Here is a 20475-nt window from a genome sequence, read left to right as displayed (position 1 = left end):
GGTGAGAATTAATCGAGCACCACTAGCTAGTGTGGTGTGCGCGCGCCAAGTTGTGTTACAGTTTAGCATAGCAGCTTAATGAAAATTAATTAGCCCACAGCTAAGCCGAATTGCTTCCATAAGATGGGTAAGTGCAAGTTCAACAATTTGTAGCTCCTATTTTCCTTCATGTCTTTTGTACTTTTTTGCCACTATGGATTTGAAATGGGTCTTAAATTGTATTCATTATGGTCTTAAAAAAGTCTTAAAAAGTCTTAAATTTGACTTGTTGAAACCTGCAGAGACCCTGTTGAATGTGTCCTAGGATTTCCTTTTGTGGGAATTAAACAGTAGTTGCTATATTCACAAGCATGAGTGACACATAACATTGCAAAGAGCATAAGATGAATGCACTCTGCATGACTTATAGGAGCTGTTTTTTTGGCTCAAATGAGCTGACAGGGACGGAGTGGCAGAGGTCCAAATGGGAGCAAATTAAAGCTTGGACAAAGTACTGAGAGGGAAGGGTTTGATTTGTCGACGTCCTGCTGAGAGAGACTTGATTCGACAGCAATGAGCGGTTTTACAGTGATTTGACTCACAAGATGTGTTGCAGCTGCAGTGGGGCACTTCGTTTACACAGCGTCATATTCTTAACGTGGTCTGAATTTACTGTGACAATGAGCGATGTTCACAAAGAGAAATATGCTTGTGCAGGAGAATATATATAGACGTATAAAATGGCTGTGAAAATGTATATTTCTGTGTAAAAAAAAGTAATGTAAAATCTGGTGTAAATCAAATTATCTTCCATTTAAATAAGTGCTTACCATAATAACACTCAGACACATCATTGTGTGCGAGTAGCACATCCCCAAGAGGCAAAGATTTGGGCTTGTAACATCGCTTGTTCAATCCAAGGGCTTGTACAGTAATAAGGATGGGTTGGATGCAGAGATCAAATTCACTTTATGCAAAAATGACTTATTCTAATTTAAAAAATAAAAATACTCATGAAACCCAAGATAGATAGATAGAAATGTCTTCTCTTAGCTAGCAATGTCTTCTTTTAGCCAACTTTAAGCTAACAGATGGATAGATAGAAATGTCTTCTCTTAGCTAGCAATGTCTACATTTGGCTAACTTTTAGACCGATATATATATATATAGATAGATAGATAGATAGATAGATAGATAGATAGATAGATAGATAGATAGATAGATAGATAGATAGATAGCAATGTATTCTTTTAGCCAACTTTAAGCTAACATGGATAGATAGAAATGTATTCTCTTAGCTAGCAATTTCTACTTTTAGCTAACTTTAAGCAAACAGATGGATGGATAGCAATGTCTTCTCTTAGCTAGCAATGTCAACTTTTAGCTAACTTTAAGATGGCTAGATAGATAGAAATGTCTTCTCTTAGCTAGCAGTCTACTATTAGCTAACTTTAAGCAAACAGATGGATAGATAGCAATCTCTACTTTTAGCTAACTTTTAGATAGATAGATAAAAGAAGAAAAAAGAAGCAGAATTATCCACCCATCCTAATTATAATTGTGTAAAGTATCCCCAATGTAAGATAGGCTAAATTGTAAATTAAGGGACAAATAATATTTAATATATATGAATTCTATTAAAAGCCAGAAAATGAGGATTTCACCTGTTGGCCTTTATTGTTTTCTAATTTCCTAGGTGTCTGATAATTTTGCCTTCAGCTTGTTTGAACTGGACTGGGACGTATACACGCAACATATTGAAGGAGCAATCAACAGAGTGCCCAAACTGGAGCAGACTGGCATCAAGTCCACAGTCTGTGGGCCAGGTACACACACACTCCCACACACACACATACACACTCATTGACAATCCTGTGCACAACCACATTTCACAACATTATACTTTGCGACAGGGAGCAAGCAACGATCATGACACTTTTTAAATTGGACAACTCTGTGAAATATCGCTCTCAAACTGCTCCAGCTCATGAATACCTGAGCTCGTGGGCTCACTGTGTGTCATGTTTGAGGATAAGATGATGTGATTAGTTTGAGTCTGAGTCCTTGTCCAGGTAATATCACACCGTTAGGTTGAGTGAGCCCCATCTGTGGCTGTGCAGGCTGAAGAGGTTTATTGTGATGTTGTTGGGTAAAAACAAGACAAACGCACATTTGTCCAAATACATGCACACAGAGTATATGGACAGATGGAAAACAGAAAACTGGCATAGGAGAAAGAAAATCTGAGAGTGACTGAAAGAACAGTAAAAAAAAAAAAAAAAAAGAACCTTGAGAACTGAAGATATTAATACAAAAATAAGGAATGTAGAGCTCTAAAATTTGGATGGAAGAAAAAAGGATAAAGGTCTGAAATAAACTCAGAAACTGAGCGTGAACAAGTTTTTTTTTTTCATCTGTCACTCAGTTTATGGCTTTTATTTCATTTCAAGTGTTTTATTTATATAAGTGCTTTCACCGCACGATAAATATTCATGTGAGCTCACCGAGTCCTCGACTGTTTGTTTGGGAAGAAAGCAAGCTGAATGGAGAACTCTTAACCATGATCTAGGTATTACGAACATAACGAGTGTCTTCTCTCTGTGTGTGTGTTCTCGGGAGGATAGGAAAATTAGCTACATGCCACATAGACAGATTTTCTGTAATTAACTTCTCTGAAAAGTTGGATTCTGATTAAGGGTATTTATTTTTCATTTACTCATCATTCTCCTCTCTCTTCACTTGTGCTTAATTGCTCTGACGATGCATTTCCACTAATCAGTGCAGTGCAGTGCAGCTCCCCGCGGTACAGTTTGGAATTAAAAACACCCTGATCTGGCTCGTGTTTCCACCGCTCTTTGTCTAGGCTCGATGGCAATAACTGAGTAAACCACATAAGTAGCGTGACGTCGTACCAGCGCGGCACAGTGTAACCTGCCAATAACAGTAAACACAAAAGCACATTATATATAAAAATGACATGTTTTGTGTTTTTCATTGCCAATGTTACCCAAAAGTGATGGTTCTCTGTTGACTACTCGATGATTGCTGTGTTGTCTCTAGCTCCACTCTTTACTTGCTCAGTTATTGTGTTTGGCATCCCAACAGAAGTGGGACAAGCAACACTTGGTGGTTACTGCGTTTTGGAGCATACACATTCATTCTTTTCAAGAAAGCCTGAGACTTGGGCCTCCTTAAAGGCCCAGCTCAGACCTGGTTTTGACATCTGTCCTCAGTGATCTGATCGCATGCATTCACACCTGAATGGTAAAGCTCTCGGCCAGGCATGTTCGACGGGGTAGGTGGGGTGTGCGCTGTGCCCGATGGCCGTGTCAGCAAGATACATAATGTGATGTTGTACTGGTGCGTCGACAACGAACGAAGAGTTTTAAATGCGACACAACAACATAACAGACGACAAAGGAGGCCATCCAGCAGCTCAGGTTTTTCTTTCCTGCTCAATTTGTGGCGGTTTGTCTCAACAAGAAGTAAAGCCTTGTATGAGAATAGACTGCGTGCGTTGAAGAAACACCTGTGGCAAGGGAGTGACGTACCTTACAATCGCTCTTGTACCCCAAGGGAAGAGTAGTTTCACTCGTTAGAAACGGGCCATGATTGCGTTTGTATGTATGTATGTCCATTTGTGTGATCAACACACTGATTAGTGTACAAATATTGTGGAACTGCAGGTTGTCAGAGGAGGCCGTCTCTAATGCGTCCCCGAGGACAGAATACATTTATGCAGCTCAGGAATTTGGTCACATGCATCCTAAAAAAAAACCTGCTCTCAATGTGGTTTCTGTGATCGGATCTGAGGACGCATTCTGTGCTTAGCTTGTGATTGTATCACTCAGGATGGATGTTAATAGCAGCTCTGAGCAGCGTCACAGTGACTGGGCCACCTTCCAGACTCTTTCTGCTACATTAGAATTCAGCAGCTCACTTTTTTCATTTGCAATCTTTCCTTTAGTACTTCCAACATGTGACTGTAGATCGTCTTGGATGAAAATCTCTTTAGAGTAGAAGCAGAAGTACCACAAAAGTTATTAACCTTCCGCTGTCACTCATAAAGCACCTCTCTGTCTGTTCTCAGAATCATTCACAGCAGACCATAAGCCGCTGATGGGAGAAGCACCAGAGGTCCGAGGTTTCTTCCTGGGATGTGGCTTCAACAGTGCCGGTAAGAGCAGAAAGACTGAAATAGGAATGGAGCTGTAAAGACATCTTTAAAACCCATCACAGTGTAAACCTTTCACTTAAGGGTAAAGCTATGAAGTAATAGAACTGGAAAGGTCAGAACAATCTTCATAGAAGGGCAAAAAAAAAAAGCCTATATAAATTAGAATAAAACAACCACGTAGAAATAGTGCACGAGTGTTTTCTTGCAGACTTTGACCTAATCTTTTCTAATCTCTGTGGACACTCTCAACCTACAAAATGAATTATGGAGGGCTTTTAGAGGAGAAACCTCAACACGTGCACACGCAAACATCGAGCCACACTCAGCTGAGCGTTTCTAAATGTAGTCAGAGGAGTGTGAACGGTAAAGTAATCACTAAATCACAAAAGAAAATATCAATTTTTACGAAGAAAACTGGTGAAAACAACACTCTATGCAAATAATGTTCTCGCGTGTGTTGAGAATGGTTTGATATTGTGTTCATCTAAGGTGTCATATTGGGACTGGTGTCAGTGATAACACACCTGGCTGCTTACAGTGACTTGATAATAAAGGATTTTTGACCAGCCATGCACATACAGAATGACCCAAATGCCCTCTACAGGTCCCATGTACACACTTGCCGACACACATTATCACATAGATCCACACTCGGTTGAATTGTTTTTTATGGAAGAAGGCGCTTGAAATGTGTCCACTTTTGTTTTGTCACTTGTCGCCATCTTCTCTGTCTCTCACTGGCACAGGAAAGGGGGTCAGTTTTGGTCTCCAGTCAGCCGCTGATGTTCTTACTTGTTTTACTTGTTACCTGGCAACCTTTTCGGTCAAAAATCGGCAACTATTGTGCATTTATTCACTGTGATCATGGTTGTTTAATTGCTTGTAACTGCTGCACCCCTTACCCAGCTGAATCACTCTATCACGCTCAGTAATACTGATCACCTTCCTGGGTTTTATGACCTGCTAAGCCTTTTAGTCACATAATAAAGCACAGAAAATGGCACAAATAATAGTCTATGCAGGCTCAGACAACCACTGGGTTCAGTGGGGTAGTGCTAGTCGCTGATGTAAATGGCAGAATATCTTTGTTGGAGCGGCAATTTGGTGGATGAAAGGAAGGTGTAATGGTAGCCCTGAAAAAACGAGAGTTAAGGGACTAAAAGGCAGCTGCACTTTTGATCATTTGCAGGTGAAGAGACTTGGAGAACTTGGCTTTACTGCCAGGGTTGTTGCTGCAGAATTTCCATGACAAAACATTCAAACAATGGTTAACTAAGTACAAAGGATTTGCTTTCAATTATGGCAAATATGAAGCTGCAGCCTGACTCAGTTTAGAGACTGTAAAAATAGCCATTTGAAACCCAATTTAACTGTAAATTGCTAATTGATTTTGCGATTCCATAGGCTTCAACACACATTTAATGATAACTAAGGAAGTAACTAAGTAACTATAAGTAACTCATAATTAATGATTTTGAAAAATACAACAAAAGTGATTTGTTGATAGTTTAATGTATAATTAAATGATGTTTTTTGTTAATTATAGAGATTCACAAAAGCATTCCATAGTTAAAAAGCTTTTTTGTATACATTTGACAAAGCTGTGTATAAACAAAACTTTAATTTGCTCATTTTGGTCAGGTATTTAAACGGGCAATCTCCTTTTACATTTGCATTTCCATTTACCTCCTGCTTCCTTCATTAGTCGTTCACTTCTCTCGGTCATTAAGCGTTAAGCCTCTTCATTTAGACGGTTTGGGAGACCCCCCAGCAAAAGACCCTTTGCTGGACAAACAAGGTAACACGATGAAAATTAGCTGTGAGGTGTTGGTCGGGGACTCTGTTTTCCTTTAAATGTAACTAGGACTTTCTGTATGTTTTCTCTCCCATCTTTAAAAGCATCTGAAATACCAGCAACGTCAGAGTAGATATCTGAAGGCGACATGAGAGCAGTACAGGAAAGAGCAGCTGGAAATGGAGGATAATGACATTGAAAGGAACAAAGTGTAAACAAACAATAATAGACGGAGGCAGTGATATTATCGACAAAATTGGTACAAAGTACAAAGGCGTGGTGTGGAGGGATAACGATGAGTGGAGGCACCAGGGTTCACATGCAGATACATGCTCTCTCATGAGCGTGGTTATCTTTGTTGACATTTATTGCTGCCTTGCTGGATGTCTTCATCCATGCATCTGTCCACCCATCCGTCCAAATGTCCACCCAGGCATGACCAGCAGTGACAGTGCCTGCAAATCAGGGAAGTGTAGAGGAAACACAAGAGGAAGGAAAGAAGGAAGGAAGGAAGGACATGCTGCTGCATGTTGACGTGCATGCAACTCATGGAATATGTACATGTGCAAACTGTACACAACACGTGCTATAAAAAAAAATAATCTGGTGCAGCCATTAAGTCAAAATATGTACATGTTTGTTTTTGAGTTGACTGCTGTTGCCTTCAGGTGCAGCTGATGAGGTCACATTGCTCAGAGGCTGCACGCAAAGGTCAAGTGATGGCTGGCGCTAAGTCCACAACAGTCACGCGTGGAGTCGCATGACACACACACAGATGCTTGCGATGTTGTGTAGAAGTCGCCCCATAATAATAAAAATCAGAAACCTGCCCATGCCAATTGATCAATCCAAAATGATGTTGGATGTTCAAATAAGCAAATGAAATGACATATTTGCACATGAGTATTGTCATTAATTGCAATACTAGAGGCCAGGACAATACTGTGCTTTTGAAGCCTATTACTTGTATGCTTGACGCACCAAGGCCATGTTAGCAAGTGTGCTAACAGGTAGGAGTGTAGTTAGTACTCTTGTGTATGCAGCAAGAAGACCCGGGTTCATGACTCGGAACAAGGGCCTTTCTGCATGGAGTTTGCATGCACACCGGGTTCTCCGGTTTCCTCCCACAATCCAAAAACATGCAGATTTGTGTATTAGGCATAATTGGACACTCTAAATTAACCGTGCTAGTGGACAGTTGTTTGTCTCTATGTGGCCCTGTGATGGACTGGACCTGTCCAGGGTGTAGCTACTGTCCTCACGTGGATGATTGAAGCAGTAGAAGATGAGCGAGTGAGTAATGGCTGAATTAATGTCCCTGCTCTTTCTGTGTCAGGTATGATGCTTGGAGGAGGCTGTGGTAAAGAGCTGGCTCACTGGGTCATACACGGCCGCCCTGAGAAGGACATGTATGGATATGACATCAGGTACATCAGTGCATCCAAAAATTAAAGTGAATTTCTGTATGATTGTCACCTTTTGATGAGCACTAATCCTCAGAATTCCTCGGTCTCAGGCGTTTCCATAACTCGCTGACGGACAACAATCGCTGGATCAGAGAGAGGAGCCACGAGTCGTATGCAAAGAACTACTCTATGGTTTTCCCCTTTGATGAGCCGCTGGCCAGTCGGAACATGAGGAAGGACCCTTTCCATCAGGTGAGCGGTTTGATCTCCAGTGCTGATAGTTAAATGGAATTTTTCTCGATGATGGAAATTGTGTTCATGCGTCATCATCTCTCTGCTTGTTAGTGAGGTAGTCTGGCTCTCTTTCTGCTGAGGTTAGATGACTCATTTAAGTCGGAGCAGTGGAGCTTTAATTGGAAAAAAAAAAAAAAGAATGAAACGAGCCTTGGATTAGTTATATATCGTTTGACGCATGCTTTATATTTCCGGAAAAAGCAAGATGGATATGATTTTTAAAAGAAGAACCTTGACAGGAGTCACTGTGTTAAGTTTTTGAAGTATAATTATTCAAGTGAAAACAGAAATCTCCTTTTTCACAGGATCTCCTTGAAAGCTTTATGATGAAAACGTAATGATGTACATGTTTTTTCTAACCTTGGCTTTACTTTCAGTCAGGTAAACCGGGGATTTCACTCTCTGTAAAAAGTAAAGTGTGGACAGTGTCTGCCAGGATATAGACAGACACCTTTTGAATTTCTTATTATATAGCTGATGTGAAAAATTTCCGGACCTGTATTGATTCTTCAAATGCAGCAGAGTTCAGATTTTTGCTAAATATAGATACAGAAAGTTAACTTTTTTTTTTAACCCAAAGGAGCATCTGTATGTCTATATAACCTCCTCACTCCTTCAACTTCTACTTGTTTCCTCATTTTCACATCAGGCCCAACTCAACAATAGTCTTTTGTTCATCCTGTGTGTCTCTTTCCCTCTTTGTTCTTGTCACCGTTTGTGCTTTGTGTTAGAGAAAAAAAGATTCTTTCCTCCCATTAGCCTCTTTAACCTCAGTGTCTCATTGGCAAATTGAAACGCTTAACGTGTTGAACTGATAAACATCTGTGCACATAAATGTACAGAGAAGACTCTGGAGGATAGCAACCTGCCATTTCTTTTCTCTTCGTCTTTTCTTCGTCTGGTCAAGCTCATAGCTTATTCATGCAGAAGGCAGTTATCAGTGTAACATATCCCCAGCAGCCGCTGCATTTATTAATGTGATCCCCTGCCAACATGACTACAGATGATAATCTTGGCTCTGGATGTCTTCCTCCATCTCTTTTAGCCCAGCGCAAACTTTTAATGGTACTGGCCCGTCATGTTTTATGCATTAATGACACACTTAGCCGTGAGTTCCCGTCCCAGACTTCATTTAACTTTAAATGTTGCGATTTCTACGCCTGCACACGCCGGGCGTTCTTTCACGCTTTACACAGATTGCATTAGCGGTGTTGTCATTATCTTCTCTAACTCACGCCGACTGCTTCTTTAGAGCGTGTTTTATTTAGCATCCCTGGCACCTTTCATGCATAATTAACCTTCATTCCCAAATAGCTTTTTAATAACAGATTTGGTTCTGAGCTTGGATAGAAAATGCAGCTTCTTTGAATGTGTTTTTTTTTTCTGACCTTGATGATAAAAAAAACTGCCTTATATAACACTTCAAATCTAAGAGCGGACTTGTAGTGACGCTGTCCAGCTTCAACTTGTGACTCACTGGTTTCATAAAGAGAGCTTCACCTGTGGTGAAATTCCAGTGATGTACACTGAGTGAGTCAATAAAGCAGCCCCCCCCCCTCTTTTAACCGATTTAGTAGCATCTCTTTCAGCTCTGTCGGCTGTGAAAAGCATCTGTTTTTATCACATTCACCCTCCCACACCTCAGTACGTTACATATACCGTTTCTGTTTTGCCGTGCGCCTCCTGTTCCTGCGCGATATTCAAAGACAAATCACTAAATCGATACAGACGAGCTCTATCGCTCTGCATAGTATTGACCAAGATGTTTGACGTACCTTACGCTTTAGTGTCTTTGGTGCTTTCAAATCTGTCCACTTGTGATAGCAACAAATGATAATGGCAGGTATGAATAGGACTGATGAGTCACCATCATATGTCCAACATATAAGATGTTAGACGGTCAAGATTAATAAGGCAGAATGTAGTGGTGCTGAACAATTCATCCTTTTCTTATCAAAATCGATATTAAATATTAAGTTTTTGAGTATTTTATTTATTGTTTATTTTGTGTGTAATACATGCATGTTAGAACGTTTCATATCTTTATATTCTCATCCATCCTAAAAATTGTCAAATGTTCCATCATGATAAAAAAAAAAAACGATCACGATACTCATGACATTTCACAGAATTTCAAAGTAAAAGTGTTGTTGTTGTTATGGTATGGAACGATACATATTTAACATTATAAAAAAAACCAACAACAACATCATCAATATGTTTGATGCAAATGAAATGGAATAAAAAAATCAAGTCATAAAAACGCTTAACAACCTCATGATATTTTATGCGAAATGTAATACATTTAAAAGTGGGATACATTATGAACTATTATGATTATTGTTATTATTATTATTATAAACATATTGCTCACAGTTTCTTACCACAGCTAACAATCATATTTAGTATTCTGGCTCTAATCTACCCACAGGTAGAGGCGGTCATGGCCCAGTTCCCTTTATAACATGATAGAAAGTGGCGGGCCGCATTCAAATCAGGTGGTGGACCGCATGTGGCCAGTGTGCCGCGAGTTTAAAATTTCAAATTAAAACTTGTATCAAATCTAATTTTCAATACATTTTAATAAATATCACAAATAGATAATTTTACCCAAATCATCACATGCATATATTTGAATCCAAGCTCTAAATCCCTGCTTTCATCACAGCTGTCTCCTTCCTGCTTGGCTCATCTTCATTTGCATAATAACAAATGCAAGGTCATCTGTTGCCTTGTTTTATTTTTATGGTGATTATATATAATTACGGCATCAGATTTCTATGTGTAATTGAAACGACAACACAGAGCTGCGCGTAGACGCCGCTTCTCAGGTTAGCAAGACTGAATTCTTGATGGAGAGCACAGATCCTGTGAGGCTGGGTTTGTCCAACCCTCAGCTGCAATCCCATTAGTCCCTGCTAATCACTCACTGAGGGCCATCACCTAGCAACTAGCCTTACTGCTGTTGGAGCGCCTCAGATAAATGTAGGTGGTGGCAAAGCAGAGGAGGGAGAAACAATAGCCTAATTATTATTTTTTAAATGAGCTTTTGGAAATTGTGCCGGCTCTCACTTGCAATCATGACTGCACATATTATGGCTGAGAGTTATTTTAGGGGGGGGGGGTTGATTGGCAGAGGAAGCCGTCCCCGTGCATCATCTTTCCTCTAGGAGGCAATTCAAGCCTATTTCGGCACTCGAACGCGCCATCGCTGACACGGCCGCTCACATGTTTTCTCCGCCTCGGTTGCATGGATGGTAAATATAGCTCAGTGTGGGAAGTTTGGCAAGAGACAGCTAGCTGCCTGCTAGGAGGGAGAGCATCGCAGAACATACCAACTGTGGGCGACTGTCAGTTTTAACAAGGAGGATGGTGAGCGGCGGGCTAAAATAATCTTTCATTTCAGCACAGTTTAAAGAAAAGAGTAAGACATCAAGCAGAGTTTTATAATCACATCCCCGTCAATTCTCTTCATATAAAGCTGGGGACACTTTACTGATTCTGAAAAGACTTTAAGTGGACACTGACAGAGTGGTTTCAGCAGATTAAAAAGACTGGGGATCACAGATTGATCACAGACGACAGGATTTGTCAAACCAACTGAACGCATCAAACTTTTGTGAGATGTCAGCGACAGTTTAAAGGGTAAACAAACGTTGCCATCACTGTTTTGATATTCCCGCTACTTCCTGTCGTCTTCGTCTACTGACACTGTCATACGAACATGATTTCTGTGCCAACTAGTCATGCCGACTGTCCCCAACTAGTGCCAACTGTTGCAAATTCTGTCCAACTGTAAATCGTGGGTACAATGAAGCAAGAAAATCAGTGTGTCCCCAGTTTAAGATAAAGTTGGCTTTCGACCCAGTACGAGTCGTTGGTTTTATCTTTTTTATTGTTTTTATTCTATGACTTGTTTTTTTGTGTTTAAATTATTGTATGTTTTATTCTTGTGTTTTTTAGGTCTGTTAGGTTTTGTGTTTCTATATTTTATTTGTTTTATTTATCTCTGGAACATTTAAGCGTCTTTCAGCTCGTTGTGTTGTGTTAACAATAAGTTAATCGTGGTGAATTTCACTTATTGTGACTGAAAAATCCCGTTCGGCTCACCAACATACAGTCCTTGTGATTTATTTTTTATCTGCCACAATGGGCAGCTGCATTATTTCCCCACGACCTAGTATAAGGATCGTATTCAATTATTAATTTCTCACAAAAAATATGTCACTGTTTGATCCGTCAGTTAATGTTTTCTCTTCAGTGTGTGAATGAATTTACACTAATGTGAAATTAAACGTATGCTTTTACGTGAAAAAAACATCTGTTTCTTTAATTTACTGTGTGTGTGTTTGTGTGTTTGTTTTAGGTGCTGACAGAGCAGGGCTGTGTGTTCCAGGAGAGACATGGCTGGGAGAGACCAGGCTGGTTCAACAAAGAAGGGCCTGCTCCTGTGAGACACACACACAGACACACACACATGCACTCTTGCACCACACACATTTTCCTCTACACATCCAGATGCATGCCCCCTTCATTTCCACATATTGACTAAAGGAAACACATGCTAGGTCTTTGGATAAGACCTGTTGGAACAAGCTGACTGCCAGTTATTAACACTGACCCAGTGCAGTGTCCTCCTCTGCACCAGAGAAATGATAATGATTCATTAGACTCTAACTCTGTTGTTTGCCTTCTCTATCACAAAGGTTAAAGGCTATGATTACTACGGTGCTTATGACAATGAGAGGAATGTGAACTACAAATACAACGAGTTGCTCGGCAAAGAGTACACCTTTGACTTCCCCCCGCATCATGACGTGGTAAGCAAATATGAAGTGTGTGTGCGTGTGCACGTGCGTGTGCATGTGCGTATTGGATTAGGGCTGAACAATTAATCAAACTTTTATCGAAATCTCAACACGGCCTACTACGATCTTCAAATTGCGGGAGGCGTGATATTTGTTAAAGGGGACATATTATGCAAAATCAACTTTTTAATCACTTATAGTCCTTATATTTAGGACTCTGGAGGTCCAATTAGTCGGCAAAGTGTGAAAAAAGATGACTCACTCATGTTTTTGTGATCCTCCTCAGTCTAAGTACAGGAGATAAAACATGCGATGTTGACTTCCGCGCTCATTGGGACGTCACAATGGGCTAAATTCCTGGAATTGTTGTCTCGCGGAGCTCCCGTTTGTCCATAAAACACAGGAGAGTGCTGGCGAGGGCAACAGTATCCGAAAACCGGAAGTCTGCGAAAAGTTCTATTCTTGGCTCCACAGTGCAGCACAGAGTTCTACACAAACTTCCAGCCTCGGAGGATTTATCTGTCCAGTGGATACATGTTATATATGACAGTAATGTGCCTGCTAGAGCCTGCAAATGATCACTTTTCCAAATGCTAACTGCTGTTAGCTTCCAGTAGCCTCTGTGGCTGATGTCATTTCCTGTCCCTTAAGTTTCGTTTTACTTTTTTTTTTTAAGGTGGACCTAACGAGATACTACTAAACAGAGTGTTCTGAACAGGGCTGTTTTGGCAGGGTGATTGAACTGCTGTGATGCTTCATCCTTATGGTATTTTGACCAAAGCATGACACAGACATGTGTCAAAATATAATTTTAATTTAATTATTGTCTTGATCTTTATCTTGGTCCATCTGGAACTTATAATTGTATGCGTCTAACTAGTGTTTGTCGGATTATAAAAGGTTAGATAATTACCGTCACTCGCTGTGGCCCTAAAAAGTGTTGTTTGCCTCTTAAAAAGTGTTGTTTGCTTCTTAAAAAGTGTTGTTTGCATCTTGAAAATCTAATTCCATACGGACCTTGCAAATACATATGGACATCGTGCGAATAATTATGTGTTTAATTATTATTTTACACATTTGTCTCCTCTCCAAGTGTCTGTGTGTTGCACATAAACCAACATAAGGATGCTGAGAAGTGTAAAAGTACTGTAAAACCACAGTGTGTTTTCAGAAGTCGGCTAATGAGATGGTCTCTAATCCATCTTGAGGACAGACATCATTTATGAATCAGTTATGTGGACACATGCGTCTTCAAACCGCCTCCCAGTGTCTGTGTTTTTGATTAAATCCGAGTACGAGAACACGTGATACTGAGCAGAACAGTGTTCTCTGTAATTGATGCAGCTCCTTCATTTGTCAGACATAAATTTGACTAAAAGTTTTTAGGGTGCTTAGACGAGTGAGTCTGAACATTCTCTGAAAGCTTCTGGAAAGAAAAAAAAAAAGGACATGTCCTCTCCTCTCGGGGGTGAAATAATGGCCGTGGAGAACAGACAGGGTGCAGAATACAGTCAGCGAGTTTTATGGTGCATGAAGGAGTTTGAGGGGAAGCACCAGGCTCACTCAGCAGCCTGCAGGACAGATAAGAACAGAATCTTGATGTTGAAAGTAAACTTCAAGCTCCAAGTTTTTCCTTTTAATTGCAGTGATGTCATCGAGGATCCACAAGTCATAGGAACAATCTTTATGCAATCTTAATTGGACATGATGTTGTGATTTATTTATATATTTTTTTTTCAATTGCAGATTAAGAGTGAGTGCCTCTCATGTAGACACGGTGTGGCTGTGTTTGACATGTCCTACTTTGGGAAGTTTTATCTCACCGGACCAGATGCCAAGAAGGCGGCCGATTGGCTGTTCACTGCTGATGTCAACAAGAAACCAGGTCAGTCTGGCTGCTGCTGCTAGAGCACACACACACACACACACACACACACACACACACACACACACACACACACACACACACACACACACACACACACACACACACACACACACACACACACACACACACACACACACACACACACACAGTCAGACAGATGGGTGAAAAGGTCGACAGAATGAAGAAGTCCAACACGCAGACGGAGGATCTAAACAAAATGCCAACACTCCACAGTTCCAGAAAAATCATAAAATACTTCCCCTGCACTTCTTGCAGTGGCACTGATGGTAAATGTGTGTTGACAGGGAAGTCTTTCATTGCCCAATTTATTTATGACAAACTGTGTGCAATTTGTCAGCACAACTGTCTGTTTCCTGCACTGACGAGATGTGTGGATGCTCGTGGGTCTGTCCCAAAGAACCGTCCCTGATAAAAATGACTTTCATGGCACAAGACGGCAACAAAATGCCGAATGATCTCAGAAGAAATGAGCAGCGCAAGTCCTCAGAACCAACTCTGGCTGATTTAAGAGACATCACTTGAGGCTACGTTAACAGACGTCATGCTGCTTCATCCGGCGCAGGAAAAGTCTTTTAACTTCCCCTTTAAAGGTCCAGTGTGTATCATTAAGCAGGGTTTACTTATGGGCAGAAAGTGATGCCCAAAAGTAGTGTGTGAAAGCGGACCACACTGGAGTCATATGTTACATAATAACAATTGTATTGCCTGGTGCGGATCAAATAATCGAACTAGTGGTGTGAAAGCGCCCTTAGATGGATGTCGTTGGAGAAATATTGATAACGTTTGCCCCCCGGGTTCCTTCTTATTGATCCATGTAGTGCAGGAAAAGGATGCATTCAAAAGCGTAGAAACCAGATTCTTACAAGCAAAAGAATGAGTTACCTAACTCTTTGTGTGTTCTAGGCTCTACTGTCTACACCTGCATGCTGAATAAGAGAGGAGGAGCAGAAGCTGACCTGACGGTGAGCAGACTCGAGCCTGGTGCTGCCAACCTGCCCTTAGCACCAGAATCCAACGGTGAGTAATTGTGTGCATGTGTTGCCTGCTATATTGTTATAGCTGTTGTTTTGCAATTGTATCAATTTTCTGTGCTTGTTTTGTCACTTTTTAACAATAATATTCTCTATCTTATTACTCGGTATACAGTATATTACAGTGTTGTACTTCTCATATTCCTTTTTACTAAACCGACACAAATCATTTCTATATCATCTATTCGAAACGTATTTAACTCCCAACTTCCAATGTTTTTTTTTGCTAATCCAATCCAACTTCCAAATTTATAAAGCACTTTAAAAACAACAGCTGAAACAGAGTGCTGTACATCACAGATACATATAGACCTAAGAACAAACAATAGAATGCAGCACAAGACATTGACAACCAAATAGCTGAAATGTAAAAAGAAACAGAAGTTATGTTGTGATGTGGTGGGAAATCAGTCACATTAAAAAGAGATAAAAGACACAAGCGCTTAACTTTGCTTCTCCTGCAGAAAGTAGTCACTGTTTAATGTACCTATCACCGTACACAGCAGTTAAATGAAATGTTCTAATTAATTTACCGGTTTTAGCACATCCCTCATGAACATATTCACAAGCCTTCAAGCTTGTATTTTTCCATATAACCTCTGATATTCTGTCATTTTTTAAATTTTTTTTCCACTTCCTTTTTCCCCTCTTCCACCTTCACTGTAGGCGATGCGTACTACCTGGCCATTGGAGGCGGCGTAGCAGAGCACAACTGGAACCACATTAGAACAGTTCTTCAGGACCAAGGATTCAAGTGTCAGCTGGTCGACCATTCTGAGGACATGGGGATGATCAGCATCCAGGGACCAAAGAGGTGAGGGTGAGAAGGAGGCTATGATTGACGTGAAACAATGGTGTGAGGACAAAATAGCAGGGGAGAAGAGAGGGAAGAAGCTTGGTTTAAACTAAAAGACAAGCTGTTGGGGTCCATGTGAGCAGGTTAAGTGGCCGAGACTTTGCCGCAGGCGTAAGAAAGAGGTGAGCGCAAGGACAGGTGGAGTGAAACCAGCAGCAGGGAGGTTCAGGATTAATGCTGCACTCACTTGAATACTAGCCCACAGCTCTGTCTCCGCGCTGTGGTTTGAATTAAGAGTAAAAGTGAGTGATGATGATGAAGATTTATTGGGGCAGTATATTCGATTACGATGTCAACAACAGTTTACGCCCCTTTTTACTGGAGGTTGGTGCATTAAAACAGTCCAAGCAAGTCCTGACTCTGTCATATACATAATGTAGGTTAGGTATATTAATGTTTTATTTTCGTTTAACCTTGAGGTTTAAAAGGACCAGAAATAAAGATATAAATATCTCTGGGATGATATATATCTCATCTATCTATAAAGCAAGTTGTGTCTGTGACGGGCATATCTCGCTGACCGTTAGTCAGATCGCCCTAAGACTTTGGATATGGGTTGAGCATGGCCCGATGGTGTGCATCCTTGATTTTCAAGTTTTTTGGAGGAATTTTAATTTTCACTGATTTATCATGCTGCACTTATGCTGATTTATCAGGCAACACCAGGCAGGCAGCGGCTCATCAGCAGCTGCTGCGCTGTCTGGAGCGGTTGTCTCACACGGTTCACCGCAGAACATGGTGTTATACTGAAACGCGAGCACATATTTATTTAGCATTAGCATGCTACTACTTTGCGGCTAACTTGGCAAACCTGTTTCCAAAGGTGAGCTAGCGAGGCTACGATTAGCATTAGCGTAGGGCTAACATAATAGCAAACACTGTGCAACCTCATTAGGCACAACCATGGATGTATTATAGTGCATCCATATATCCATGGCACAAAACATCCATCCATCCATCCATCCATTATCTACCGCTTTTTCCTCCACCAGAGGGTCACGGGGGGTGCTGTGCCTATCTCAGCAGACATTGGGCGATAGGCGGGGTACACCCTGGACAGTTCGCCAGTCCATCACAGGGCCACATAGAGACAAACAAACATTCACTCACACACTCACACCTACGGTTAATTCAGAGTGACCAATTCACCTAATCCCCATATCGCATGTTTTTGGACTGTGGGAGGAAGCCGGAGAACCCGGAGAAAACCCACGCACACACGGGGAGAACATGCAAACTCCTTGCAGAAAGGCCCTTGTTCCGAAGTTGTTCCAAACGGGGCTCGAACCCAGGAACCCGGGTCTTCTTGCTGCAAAGGCAAGAGTGCTAACCACTACACCAACCGTGGGCCCTGGCACAAAACAAATGTTTTAATTTTTTGATTAGCATTAGCGTAGCTAGCTGTTTTGTGACTGTCAGTACTATAGGAATACATACTTCCTACGGGCACTGCACTAGTTGAGACAAAAACTCAAACATATATACTGTTCAAATTTCAAAAAATCCAGGTGGACATTTTGAGGTTAATTTTATAGAACTGTGTAATATCACTGTGTATTCACGGTCTTTCATTATTTCCCCAGTGTAATTACTGCAGCAATGACATTAAAATCAAATTCTAGGCTTAGTTTGGTCGGAGCTGGGTTGGGTCCATTTTGATCCATTTTAGTTCGGTGGCTATTTTAAGGCTGTCTCACAGCTTGCCCTTAAGAATAAATAAATAAATAAATATAGAATGTAATCACCATTTGCATCATCACCTTAATTTTTCTACATACTTGAGACACTTCAAAACACTTCTGTATCTCTCTAATCAAATTACCAAACCTGAAAATGTCACCGTATTCCTTTTTTTCTTCCCCCACCATGCATTGATTTCCCTGACTAATGATTACAAATCATGTTCTACTTTCACCGTTTTTAGAGTCACTTCAAGTCCTTTTCACTTTCTTCTTGCTCAAAAGAGAGCGAGCTGGGCCCCACTTTTACCTCTTCCCAATGTTCATCCTCGCTCTGAACTACTCGTCGTCTTGTCTTTGTTCTTCCCTCTTCACCAGCAGCAGCAGCAGGGTTTGGTCACTGTGTGTTCCATGTGTGGGTTGTGTCGATTTTCTTCTATTCAAGGCTTTTTTTCTTATCTTCTGTCCTCTTTTTTTTTTTTTATATCCAGCTCTATCTCAGTCTCCTCTCCATTTTCTCACCCAGTTGACTTTTTGCTGTGTCCTCTTCCCTCTTTTTACATTTTATTAAACAGAAAATCAGTGAATCTCCAGCAGCTTTAGCTGTCTGTCTATGTGTGTGTGTTATTTACCCATAAATAATGATAAAAATTGTGATATAATGGCCTTATGGTGAAATTATGTGATGCTAAAACTGTCAAATTACTGTGATATGTTTATAATTTTTGGGGGTGAAAAGAATCAGTTTTACCCTATTTGAATACGGGATAGGACGATGGTATGGTCCAATACCGATATTCATTCCCTGCAGTAATTTTAGACCATTTATGAACATATGAAGCTGTTAACAACATTTTTGCAGAGTCATGTCAAAGACACCAGTCTCTAACTGTCAAACAAATATTGTTCTCCCAAAAAAGAAGAAATAATCTGCTCAGAACATGACTCAGCTAAAATGCTTTTGTTGTTTTTATTTACATTTTTTACACTCTATACATAGTGAAGCATGCGACGTATAGGATTTTTGGATCGTATCAGATTTAAGTTTTTTATCTGTCCAATATCCGATCCAGTGATTTTGAATATCGGACCAATACTGACCCATACCGATTCCCGTCCCTAATTTGAATCGTATGACAACCAATGTATCTGTCCAAAATAAAACACAATATGATTCTTTTGACCATGTGAGACCATGTCTCAACCATGAATTACACCCAATACATTACAGAAACTCACAATATGATGTTAATTATGCAGCTCTTTGTGTTTTCTTGATCATCATCAAGTGTCTGCATAATAATAATGTGTGTGTGTGTGTATGTGTGAATAATATTCACAGGATCAGTGTCTCACTCGTGTAACCACTTCTTCACTCCTTCTTATTGTCGCTGCCGCATGTGAGAAGCTGCCAAACAAAATCAACTCCTCCAGTGTTTTGGGTTTTAATGAAGCAAATTCATCTCTTTAAAGCTGGAGGAGAGAGAGAGAGAGAGGAAATTACACGTTTTTTATGGAAATGCGATTGTCTGTGTAGTCTTCTCAGAAATATTCTCTAGAGTGGGGGTAGTCACTGTAAACTCGCTGGCTTTCTCTCTCGCTCACACACACACACAGATTGGCAGAACTCTCCACAGGGTGAAAACTGGTGCTTGCTCAGTTTTCGTTGCATCGTACACCAGGATTTATAACATGAGCAGTTATGTGATATCCTGAAAGAGAGGCGGCCCCGTGTGTTTGCTTTGCATCCGTCCTCTGATCCGCAGCTGAGAACACATTTAATTAGCAAGTCAGTGAAACAAACTGGTGGTTGCAAGAGCCTTTCACCACACACACAATCACAGCTATTTACTGATTATATTTATATATATATATATATATATATATATATATATATATATATATATATATATATAGCTAATTGGCCTCGCTATCAGACTTTTGAATTGGGAGAATGCACTGAAGGAAAAGGTCAGAGTGTGCGTCATCCCCCCATATGCATATACATGTGTGTATATATCTGTGTATATAATGTGTGTGTGTGTATATATATATATATATATATATATATATGTGTATATATATATATGTCTGTATATGTGTGTATATGTGTGTGTATATATATATGTATATATAAATATGTGTGTGTGTGTATATATATATATATGTGTGTGTATATGTATATATGTACATATATGTATATATATATATGTATATATGTGTGTGTGCATATATATGTGTGTGTGTGTGTGTGTGTGTGTATATGTATATATATGTACATGTATGTTTATATGTGTATATATGTGTATAAATATATATATACACACATATACATATACCTATATATACATATACACATATACAGATATATAAAAAATAGTAATGTTGTCCCGTATTAGATTAGATTAGATATTTCTTTGTAGAAAAAAACCAGAACACCCACGCAGATGTACACGTCATCCTTGGCTCTCTCTGTATTAACCTGCTCACCCACAGACACATATACAAGTCTGTAAGAAGCAAAGTGAACTTCTCTTGAAC

The 20475-nt window shown here is 40.2% G+C and overlaps 1 protein-coding gene across 1 annotated transcript in view; it reads left to right on the top strand.

Moving 5' to 3' along the window:
* The window catches only part of sardh (sarcosine dehydrogenase), a 37931-nt gene that overhangs the window by 11915 nt on the left and 5541 nt on the right, over nt 1–20475 (top strand). The window contains exons 9-17 of the mRNA XM_083903100.1: nt 1676–1805; nt 4070–4156; nt 7288–7378; nt 7468–7609; nt 12018–12101; nt 12358–12471; nt 14206–14344; nt 15272–15385; nt 16066–16213. Coding sequence (XP_083759226.1) covers nt 1676–1805; nt 4070–4156; nt 7288–7378; nt 7468–7609; nt 12018–12101; nt 12358–12471; nt 14206–14344; nt 15272–15385; nt 16066–16213 — 1049 coding nt within the window. The remainder of the gene's footprint in view (nt 1–1675; nt 1806–4069; nt 4157–7287; nt 7379–7467; nt 7610–12017; nt 12102–12357; nt 12472–14205; nt 14345–15271; nt 15386–16065; nt 16214–20475) is intronic.

Source organism: Microchirus variegatus (assembly GCF_963457635.1).
Source record: "Microchirus variegatus genome assembly, chromosome: 16".
Classification (NCBI taxonomy): Eukaryota; Metazoa; Chordata; class Actinopteri; order Pleuronectiformes; family Soleidae; genus Microchirus; species Microchirus variegatus.
This window is presented reverse-complemented; position numbering and strand designations above follow the sequence as displayed.